The 11,400-nt window shown below is 41.7% G+C and overlaps 1 protein-coding gene and 1 long non-coding RNA gene across 8 annotated transcripts in view; one reads left to right on the forward strand and one right to left on the reverse strand.

Moving 5' to 3' along the window:
• The first annotated feature begins 241 nt into the window (after window positions 1–241).
• Window positions 242–4,710, forward strand: LOC135098055 (uncharacterized). 6 transcript variants are annotated; one of them, XR_010266520.1, is made up of 5 exons: window positions 242–775; window positions 1,217–1,384; window positions 3,069–3,208; window positions 3,351–3,439; window positions 3,937–4,710. XR_010266520.1 is itself a non-coding variant. In XM_064000261.1 (4 exons), the coding sequence occupies exons 1-4, from the start codon at window positions 719–721 to the stop codon at window positions 4,072–4,074; spliced, it is 465 nt and encodes a 154-aa protein (XP_063856331.1). In that variant the 5' UTR covers window positions 242–718; the 3' UTR covers window positions 4,075–4,710. The 6 variants fall into 6 exon arrangements, 2 of the variants coding, with proteins under 2 accessions (XP_063856331.1, XP_063856332.1); XR_010266519.1 differs by having other exon boundaries at window positions 3,069–3,439; window positions 3,920–4,710; XR_010266517.1 differs by having other exon boundaries at window positions 3,069–3,439.
• Window positions 900–11,400, reverse strand: part of LOC135098056 (uncharacterized) — a 46,426-nt gene continuing 35,925 nt past the window's right edge. Inside the window, exons 5-8 of one of the 2 annotated variants that reach the window (XR_010266522.1) lie at window positions 7,193–7,370; window positions 3,346–4,351; window positions 3,043–3,151; window positions 900–1,039 (exon numbers count right to left, since the gene is read on the reverse strand). This is a non-coding gene — a long non-coding RNA (uncharacterized LOC135098056). Of the gene's footprint in view, window positions 1,040–3,042; window positions 4,352–7,192; window positions 7,371–11,400 lie in introns of both variants that reach the window. The other variant, XR_010266521.1, reaches the window with a different exon arrangement.

An 11,400-nucleotide genomic window follows, 5' to 3' on the forward strand; every position in this document is an offset into this window, starting at 1 on the left:
GTTATATTTCGCCATATTTCTAAGTAAAAACCAGTGTTTAATTGTTTGAAAATAAATAAAATATTAATGCAAAAGATATCTAATGCAGATACATTAACTATTTGCTAGATTTACGAAAAAAAAAAATAATTGTGATTTTTTTTTCGTATATCAATTTGAGATAATAGTTAGACCTAGAATTTCGTGCTTTCTAATATTGTATGCAGCAAGAGAACCGTAGTTATTCATGGGAGAGTGAAGAAGAACGGGTATGTCAGAAAAATATATGAAAAGAGAAAAAAAAAAAAATGTAAAAAAAACTTGTGTGACATGTCTCGCAGCGGGCGAAACCGTGGGAATTTCATAACAGAAGATCTCTTTACATAAGGGGATTTTTTTAGTTCTTATCAAAACGTTACATATATCAAAAGAAGCGGAAAAAAAATTTGAAAATTATAAAAGAAAAAAAACTTTTTTCATGTCCGGATCGTACATCACCCTTGATGCAAAAAATGTCCGCGCCTGACGTTGTTAACACACACGACACACACTTCCCTTGAGAAAAGATAGTATGAATGTCTTCACGAGTGTCCTACTGTTTCATTTTAGAGCCCCTCCTCTTGATGACGACACGCACACTGTCAGCTACACTTTGCAGCGTCTCTCTCTTAAATTTTCCCCAATATCTTTGTATCTCCATTTCAGATGAATTGTTCTCTTTCCAAGGGTTGAGGAGAACATGGTCGTGGTTCAAGTGAAGCCACTACAGCCACTGCCTGACAAGTCTTCCACACTGGTGAGTGTTGTTCAAGCATGTCTTAGTATTGCTAATTCCTTATTTCCCAGAATATCTACCACTATATAGTGGAAATGCCTTACCAACACAAATAACGTCAAGCAAAAATAGACTCTACACTAAGTGATGAAAAACGTAGCATTTTCCGCTGCACCAAACAATACAGCAGCGAAGTGACACTGCCAGGACTTGAACCAACACCTGCCTGCCTCACTGACACCTGCCGTGGTGCCAGGGAGTGCCGAGGCCCGTGCTGCCACCACGCTGAGAGAGGGAGAAAGAGAAGAGCATCAGAGAGGGATGACCGTGGCAGGAAGGATGGTGTGTTAGGTGACTGGTTCAGACAGTGACAGTGGACAGAAGAAATGCTGGAGAAAGATTAGACCACAGGTGGTTCACGTTGTACTAGTTCAAGGTTTGGCAGAAAACATTTTTTTCTAGATAGACAGTGGCAGCAAACACACAAGGGAGGATGGTGTGGTGGACAAGAGGATGCAGGGAGACGGCAGACAGAATGGAAGCTACAGATGAAAGAAGAGCAGGTCAAGCCATGGCAGCAGACAGACAGACAGAGACAGATTGGATCAGAAAGTATTATTATTTAGTGAGGTAAGGAACTGTACAGCTCTTCACAGTGCTGACTACTTGATAGCAGAGGTGGTTCATGTTGGTTCAGGATTTGGTTTGAAGCTGTTACGTGAAAAGAACAGTCTGAGGAACGAGAGGTTGTATTGTCACTCGTCAACAAAGTGGCAGAGTATTATTATAACATTTAGAGCCAAAGCTGTACCAGCTGCCTCAGTGTGTCATGTCCATTGTATACTGACAGTCTTGTCTGCGCTAGTGGAGGAGAGAGAGGAACAAACCTTGAATCGTCCAAGGTAGAGTTTGTAGCAAAGGACTGAGCAAAGAGTTCAGCTTTAGAGATAGATGTGATAGCAGTGGTGCCATCTGGTTGAAATAAAGGAGGGAAAGAAGAATCAAAGTTATTATAGATGTTTTTGGGTAAGTGGCAGAAGTCACGGGGGGACTTAGATCTTGAAAGGTTTTGACACTATTAATGAAGGAGTTTTTGGCTAGTTGGAGAACAGACTTGGCATGGTTCCGGGCAGAAATGTAAAGTGCATGAGATTCTTGTGATGGAAGGCTTAAGCACCTTTGGTGGGACACATCTCTCTCATGTATAGCACGAGAACAAGCTATGTTAAACCAAGTTTTGGAGGTTTAGGTCGAGAAAAAGAGTGAGGAATGTACGCCTCCATGCCAGACACTATCACCTCTTATGCACTCGGCACACAGGGCGGTCTCCGTCACGGACGCAGTAGTCATTCCAAGGAAAATCAGCAAAATACCTCCTCAGGTTCCCCCAACTAGCATAGCCAACACGCCAGAGGCACCTTCGCTTAGGGGATCCTGAGGAGGGATTGGAGTGATAGGACAAGATACAGATACTAGATGTGATCGCAGAGCCCAACAGAGAAGAGAGGGTAACAGAATAAGCAGGAGGATTAGAGGTCAGGAAAAGGTCAAGAATGTTGGGCATATCTCTAAGACGGTCAGGAATACGATTAGAGTGTTGCACCAATTGCTCTAGGTCATGGAGTATAGAAAATTTAAAGGTTAGTTCACCAGGATGGTCAGTGAAGGGAGAGGAAAGCCAAAGCTGGTGGTGAACATTGAAGTCTCCAAGAATGGAGATCCCTGCAAAAGGGAAGAGAGTTAGAATGTGCTCCACTTTGGAAGTTAAGTAGTCAAAGAATTTCTTACAGTCAGAGGAGTTAGGTGAAAGGTATACAACACAGATAAATTTAGTATGAAAGGGACTCTGTTGTCGTAGCCAGGTGGTGGAAAACCCAAAAGATTCAAGAGCGTGGGCACGAAAGCAGGTTAATTTCATTGCGCACATAAACACAACATCCAGCTTTGGATAGAGAAAGTAAGAGGAAACTGAAAAGGGGCTACTGTCAGTTGCCTCAGACACCAGGGTTTCAGTGAGGAAAGGATGATGAAGCTTAATAGAGGAGAGGCAGTGTTCTGCAACATTCGCGTTCAATCTGTAGAAGTTTAAGAAGAAAAACTGAGAGGGGTGTCAAGACATTTAGGGTCGTTACCAGATGGGGACTCCGAGGCTGGTATAGGAGTGTGTGTGTAATAATTAGGTGGTTGTAGTTGTTTTGTGTGCAGGAAGAGAGGTATCTCCATGACCATAACGTTTGGTACGAGTGAAAACATCCTTTGGTTTCCACAGATATTTACCACATACTTACACACTAGTAACAATTTCCACCAGTAGCACCAGAAGCAGTCTTCCTCACACGAACCGTTTCATTGCCGGGACTTGAAGGCTGCTGAAGCAATGCGGCGGAGGTCACGCCCCTTAAAGTATTTATACTTACTGTCAACACCATAACTAAAGCAAACACTTTAGTGCAGGTAGTTAAATAAGTGCAATCATTGTTCCAGATTCCTAAATTCACAAAGTACATAAACTCATTGAAAGTTTTTAGTGCAGGTAATTAAAGTTTTAGTGAAATAATTGTTCCTATTCCTAATGTTGTGTGGTGCATTACCTCAGACAGGCCCACTGGAAGCTGTCAGTCTGCTGCGGCACGTGGCAAGAACCAAGTGTTGAGGAGCACACGTTGTCCCTTCACCAGTCAGCAGGTTACAAAAAACAATGCAGTATTTTGTTGAGTAATCAAAGTAATGAAATGTAAATGATAAAATGTCAGTACTGATTCAGTGTCACACTCCACCATGGCAAAGACTGCCGGCTGAGTAATATTCAAGTTGTATTAGTGACTGAGTAATATTCAAGTTGTATTAGTGAGACTCTACTCAATGTTAATTAAGGCAGGTGGAAGAAAATAGTAAAAAATGTATCATAGTACAAGAAAATGACACTTCAAAGTGTAAACACATCTTTAACAAGTAGACTTGAATGGTCATTAAGTAGTACAGCAGACCCTTCCTACAGTAAATTCACTATTATTTGTTGACTGGCCTTACTGTCTCATTATTTTACTTTGCTTATTATTCTGTTTTGTTTTCTCATTAATACTTGAGTGCCTTCATTTTATCTCTATTATTGTGACTTTGTCTCTCATTATGTTGCTTATGTTCTCTACTCTCATTATCTGACAGACTGCTCGCCTTCACAGGTCTGGGCGGCTCGGAAGTCTCACTACAAACTGGAGATCCATTCTCTTGGACACAGCTGGAGTCGGACACAAGATTCAAGAGGGAGTCATTTTAACGAGAGCTTCAGGCAGAAAATTCGAGTGGATTTTCATTTCTAAAAATATCTTATTTTTTGGGGGGGATATTTTGAATCCTTCTTTGTGGAAAAATAACTCCAGATATTATGATTCTAGCTGGAAGTTGACCTGAGCAATGTAGGGTTTGCTGCTGTGAGATTATCACCAAGGCACAAGTGTCCGGGATTTAAAGATGATGGAAATGTGTCCTGTGTGCTGCTGTGCTGGGAAGAGGAGAGGAGCAGCAGCAGTGGTGGGGCTCTGCTGCTGCTGTCACTAGTGCAGCTGCCTTCCCTCAACATGATGTGTCTTCTCTCACCTGCAATGAACAACTATGAACAATACTTTTGCGATGAAGAACAGTGAATAACACCTCTCCCCATATGATTGCAAGTCTCTCTCTCTCTCTCTCTCTCTCTCTCTCTCTCTCTCTCTCTCTCTCTCTCTCTCTCTCTCTCTCTCTCTCTCTCTCTCTCTCTCTCCACAGTCCTACAGTATGTCCCCCACAGTATGTTTACAAACCCACAGTGACTCCCCACAGCCCCTCACCAACACCCTCACCAACAATTGTCTCCACACACACACACACACACACACACACACACACCATTACATACACAAATGTTGCAATCTTGTACACACACACACACACACACACACACACACACACACACACACACACACCATTACATACACAAATGTTGCAATCTTGTACACACACACACACACACACACACACACACACACACACCATTACATACACAAATGTTGCAATCTTGTACAGTGTCTACAATAAAGAATGAAACCAAAATCGACAAGCCTAATTTTCTTGCGGCCTGCGTGAATGTAGTGAGGCTCACAATGTGTGTGTACAAGTGAAGAGTATATTAGATGCATGATTAAAAAATATGAGGCTTACACAAAAATACAGGACACAACTTGATGAGTATGGTGAGTCAAGTGTGAGTGTCAAATGTGAGTCAAAATGCTCAACTTTGAATTAACCTACAACAAAAAGTGACTAAATAAACACACTATGAAAAAATATAATCTCATCAATAAACACTGAAAAAAATTATATACACCAACACAAAATAAATAAATAAATGAAGACTAAGTAAAGCAAATTAATCTGAACGCCAATACACAAACCAACATAGTCGTATATTTTTAAATACTATGGTGAAAGATAATGAAGCTTAAATATTGAAAGAGAGAGAGAGAGAGAGAGAAATTTTATGTGGTCTTCTTAAATCAATCTCTCTCTCTCTCTCTCTCTCTCTCTCTCTCTCTCTCTCTCTCTCTCTCTCATACACAAACAAATAATAAAAAAATAAATAAATAAGTAAACAAACAAAATACAAACAAATAATAATAATAGCCATCCACAAACCAATCCAGTGCATCCACACCAAGCCACACCAAGCCATCCCTATCCAGCCAATCACGAGCCAGCAGCACACACACACACACACACACACACACACACAAACACACACATACACACAGAGGATTGGGAGAAAGGGGAAATAGTGAAAAAGGAAAAGGAAAAAATAATGAAAAAAGGGATGAGGGAGAGAATAAGAGAAAAAATGGCGAAACAAGAGGAAAATGGGAAAAATAAAGGAAAAATACGAATAAAGACAAAAGGAAAAATGAAGAAGAGGGAAAAAAGGGGAAAATGGAGTGAGGAGGGGAACACTTAGGGAAAACAAACCAAACAATAGGGCATTACATTGTGATTAGGTGCAGCAGGGATGGATCATGAGGATTAGAGAGAGAGAGAGAGAGAGAGAGAGAGAGAGAGAGAGAGAGAGAGATCTGGTCAGGAATTTAATTTTGTGTTAGTGGTTGACGCCATTTTCTTTCTCTCTCTCTCTCTCTCTCTCTCTCTCTCTCTCTCTCTCTCTCTCTCTCTCTCTCTCTCTCCTTACAACAGTTTTCTCTTTCTGCTTACTATCGCTCTTATCTTTCGTTGAGAGAGAGAGAGAGAGAGAGAGAGAGAGAGAGAGAGAGAGAGAGAGAGAGGAAAACATATTACACACACACACACACACACACACACTTTTCACAGGCAAGTTAACAACTTTAATAAAAAAAAATAACCCTTTTTACCTTACCTATCACAATAACCCTTTTTTACCTCCTATCCCTTCCCTTCCATATGAAACCGAATCAATAAGAAATATCACTTGCTTCTCTCCTGTAACTTATAATGAAACGCTCGAATTAATTCATAAGGTGCACAAAGGAGCTTAATTAGTGAACAAGAAAGATTAAAATGCATTGTGGGAAAAAAAAAGGAGAAATATGAAGTGAGTTTGAGGGAAAGTGTGTGTGTGTGTGTGTGTGTGTGTGTGTGTGTGAGGCTTAAAAGGTAATGGATTTTACAAGTGAAGAATGTAAAGTATTGTATCCGAAAGCATAAGGGCTTGGACGCCCTGAGTGAAGCGATTACAGGTGTCTATTGTTCCCGTGGTTGATATATTGAGACAGCTTGTCCGCCACCTTGCAATTTCTTATACAGGTTGTAACGTGAGTTTCTGCAAATACTTAAAAAGGTGAAAGAACGTGTAATTGTAAGTAGAGAATGTTGTATACACATATGCATTGTAAGGCTTTGTTTACCCGTCAGAGGAGTTGAAAATGTACGGGACTCGCGGGTGTGCTCTGTGACATGACGGACACACGGTTGCATTGTCTCAGCCTCGGAGGTGCCACTTGGTCAAATTACGAGTGGTTTAATCTTATTTTTTTGCAGGCTGTGAAATGTTGCAGTATCTTATAACAAGACAAATGGTATCAAAAAACATGTAATTTACCGATAAGCATTACATGACAACATTATTGCGATGATTAAAAGTACTCCTGTAAAATGCTACGTGGCATCATCAAAGCAAAGGAGCAGGGGGACCGAGTCCAAGTGACCTTGAAAACAGCTGAGTGATGATGCTACGCAGCATTTTACAGGTGTACTTTTAATCACCGCAATAATGTTGTCGTGTAATGCTTATCGGTAAATGACATGCCTTTTAATACCATTTGTCTTATTATAAGATATTGTAATATTCCACAGCCTTCAAAAAATAAGATTAAACCATTCGTAATTTGAGCAAGTGGCACCTCCGAGGCTGAGACAATGCAGCCGTCTGTACTTCACCTCACAGCTACACGCAGAGCACAGCAGCGTGTCCTATACATTTTTCAACTCCTCTGACGCACGCCGCCCACCACCAGGATCGGCGGGTCGGACATGATGCGGAAGAAGGCGCGGGAGCCGAAGTATTCATCCGCCGTCCACCGTCTCTCCGCTGAGACAGCTGCTCCTTGTGTCACAGCTGAGGAAGAGAGAGGTGAGGGTTAGGTCACTCCTGCAGGAACACGAAGGAAGAACGAACACCAATAGACATGGCCACTCGGAGGGATACAAAGGAAACACAAGAAGTAAAAGATAACGACAAGAGGTTGAAATCGGTCATAAATGAAGAACAAACTAATAGATAAGAGCAAGGGGTTAGATCACTCACAAAGAAATACAAATGAAGAACAAACAACATATCTAACTTGTATTTTGGTTCTTCCGAGGCTGTTTGTGACAAGGCACACTGAGCAATCCTGTAAAGTGGATGTAGGCTGTAAAATGCAAGGATGCAGGCCCGGTGAGAGAGGGAGGCAGAAAGGAGGGAAGGAAGGAACGTGGGAGAAAAGAAAGGAATAAATAAAAACAAAGCCTCCCCCACCAAAAATAAATGAATAAATAAATAAATAAATAAAAGGAAAACGGAGAATAAAACAAGAAAGGAAGGTATGAACAAAAGGAGAGGGAAAGGAAGAGAAGGAAAAGAAAACGGGAGAAATCAAATGAAAGAAAGGAAGGCAGGAAGGATGAAAAAAGAAAAACGAAATAACGGAAAGGTAGAAAACGAAGAAAGGAAATCAAATATATACAAAAAGGAAGGAAGGAAGAAAGAGGAAGGAAAACGATGCCATAAGTAATGAGAGGGTTAAACGAAAAGAAAGAACAGACAAGACTTGAATTTTTTTTTTATTTATTTTTTTTTTAGGTAGGAAGGATACTGGCCAAGGGCAACAAAAATCTAATGAAAAAAAATGCCCACTGAAATGCCAGTCCCATAAAAGGGTCAAAGCAGTGGTCAAAAATTGGTGGATAAGTGTCTTGAAACCTCCTTGAAGGAATTCAAGTCATAGGAAGGTGGAAATACAGAAGCAGGCAGGGAGTTCCAGAGTTTACCAGAGAAAGGGATGAATGATTGATTGACGAAGAATTGAATAGACGAGAGAGAGAAAAAGAGAAAAAAAGACGAGAGAGAGAGAGAGAGAGAGAGAGAGAGAGAGAGAGAGAGAGAGAGAGAGAGAGAGAGAGAGAGAGAGAGAGAGAGAGAGAGAGAGAGAGAGAGAGAGAGAGAGAGAGATAAACAAGGTCCGAGAGTGGCGAGGATGGGGGAGGCTGGAGGGTGGTGAAAGAAGGGGTACTGGAATGACTGGCAGGATTGTGACTATCTGTCTGTCTATCTATGGCTGCAATGTGAAATACCGAAGCGTGAATGACATGAGTTTAAATATATGACTGAATTTTGCATGAGTAGAACGTGGAGAACATGAGCATGAATGACTGAAGAGTGGATTTATAACTGCCAAGCCAAGCTAAGCAAGCCAAGCCAGGCCAAGCAGGCCAGGCCAAGCAAGCCAGGCCAAACAGGCCAGGCCAAGCAAGCCAGGCCAAGCAAACCAAGCCGTGAAAGGCGAGGCACGCTAAGTTAACCACACACTTTTGATGAGTTATGGAACGTGTGTGTGTGTGTGTGTGTGTGTGTGTGTGTGTGTGTGTGTGTGTGTGTGTGTGTGTGTGTGTGTGTGTGTGTGTGTGTGTTGTTAGTTGTTGTGTCGTCAGTTGTAAGTGTACATGAGAGAGAGAGAGAGAGAGAGAGAGAGAGAGAGAGGAGAGAGAGAGAGAGAGAGAGAGAGGAGAGAGAGAGAGAGAGAGAGAGAGAGAGAGTCTGACACGCCTCCACGGATCAGTTATAACGTAAACTTTCTCTCTCTCTCTCTCTCTCTCTCTCTCTCTCTCTCTCTCTCTCTCTCTCTCTCTCTCTCTCTCTCTCTCTCTCTCTCTCTCTCTCTCTCTCTCTCTCTCTCTCTCTCTCGTTTCAGGTCCGCTGCCACAAATCGCCTTAACACAAGTGGACCAAACTCTAATTGGTGCCCATCCATCCACAGTGCCAGTGTCCCGTGAGTGATGGATGGCTGGAAGGTTCCTGACTGCACTCACCAAACCCTAACCAAACTCCAAAACACACACAAACCTTCCGTCACCCTCACCTAACCCTTTGTCCTGAAACATCTTAAACCATCCCAAAAATGTTTCTCATCTAATCCCAAACCAAAAATATCCACTAATTTGCCTCGCCAAATTGCAAACGGTCCAAAAACCTTCCTTCATGAACTTCAAGGCCTTCCCTCACTTAAACCCTCGTCCCAAACCATCTATTAGCTTCCCCTCATCAAATTCTAAACCATTCCCAAACCTATCATAATAAAAAACCTGATCAGACAAAAATCTTCCGGCTCCAACCATCAAGCCATAAATGAACCTTCCCTGTAAACCCAAAGCATCCATAAACCCTCCCAGTCAATCTCAAACCATCCAAAAATCTTCACTCACCAAAATTGAAACCATACATACAAATCTACAATACTAATACAAAACACAACTATTACCCCACACTTTCCTCTCACCTCAATGCAATTACCAGCAGTACCACTACTGGCCTGATATAAACACATAAATTTTCACCTATTAAATCCGACAAAAATCAGACTTTCACCTACAACATTAATATAAAAAACAGCTAATACTCCCACTTTTCCTGTCACTTCAGTGCAATTACCCGCAGTTCCACTAATGACCTCAAAACAGACTTACCACTTCAGCCAAAACCAAACCAGGCGGGACCACCAAAAATAAATTAAGTGCGCATCACTGAAACAATCACTCGTAAAACCCCGGAAGCCTACAAAGTGGATTAAAAAAAAAAAAAAAAAAAACCTGCCGCGAATTTTGGTCCAGACAACACCGGGAGGCGGCGGGAAGCACAAGGGCCGGGAGGAGAGGACGAGAAGAGGAAACACTGCAGGATGCCTCGGTGTGGTGTGTGTGTGTGTGTGTGTGTGTGTGTGTGTGTGTGTTGGGGGGTGGGTAGGGTGACTGGAAGCATTGATGAGAGTGGGGAGGGCAGGGGACTGTTGAGGACTTGTTGGGTCTTGGTGGTGGTGGTGGTGGTCACGAGGTTACTCTTGGCCAGGCAGCATATTTTTATTTTACTCAAACAAAATTTACAGCAGGCTTAAAGCAACACTTTTTTATGTAGCTGTCTACAAGGCCAATATATATACAAAAAGGAATTATATGCTCTCTCTCTCTCTCTCTCTCTCTCTCTCTCTCTCTCTCTCTCTCTCTCTCTCTCTCTCTCTCTCTCTCTCTCTCTCTGTGTGTGTGTGTGTGTGTGTGTGTGTGTGTGTGTGTGTGTGTGTCTGTGTGTGTGTGTGTAAGTTCGTAATGTACCGATTTCTTATGTCAAATTTATCGGTTTTTTTTTTCTTGCATGTTGGTGCACACAACACTTACTGCTTAAGGTAATGACAACATTCAAAGCAATGAGAGTAACATAAAGAACTTAAGAAAATTAGGGAAGGTACACAAGGAGCCATCAGGCCTATGCGCGGCAGTCCCTGTATAAAACATGTATATTTTTTTCTCTAAATCATCCTGTATATAAATCTCCATAATCCTCTAAAGCTCCCTCATGACTCGACACTAATAACCTCATTACAAAGTTCATTCCATTCATCTGTCATTACTCAACATGTAATCTAATAAGAATGTTTTTTTTTATTCCTGAACACAGAAAGTGTCCTGTAAGGATCTATGGATAATTTCCCACGTAGCTTTTAAGATCTAATGCACAGTGTTGAATTAATGAATAATGCATTAACACTTAAGGCAATGAATCCAATTAATTATTTGAAAGCAATTCGCCTTGAGCCATTAAGTCTTAAAAAATGCTGATTCTACTGGGAAAAATACTGTTTGTTAAAATGGAAAGAAGATTCACTCACTCACACACACACACACACACACACACACACACACACACACACACACACACACACACACACACACACACACACACACACACACACACAGAGAGAGAGAGAGAGAGAGAGAGAGAGAGAGAGAGAGAGAGAGAGAGAGAGAGAGAGAGAGAGAGAGAGAGAGAGAGAGAGAGAGAGAGAGAGAGAGAGACGCTCAATACACTCAACCTTTCCCTCTGTTCTCTTTCAACATGA

This window comes from Scylla paramamosain, unplaced genomic scaffold (assembly GCF_035594125.1).
Source record: "Scylla paramamosain isolate STU-SP2022 unplaced genomic scaffold, ASM3559412v1 Contig42, whole genome shotgun sequence".
In the NCBI taxonomy this organism is placed as follows: domain Eukaryota; kingdom Metazoa; phylum Arthropoda; class Malacostraca; order Decapoda; family Portunidae; genus Scylla; species Scylla paramamosain.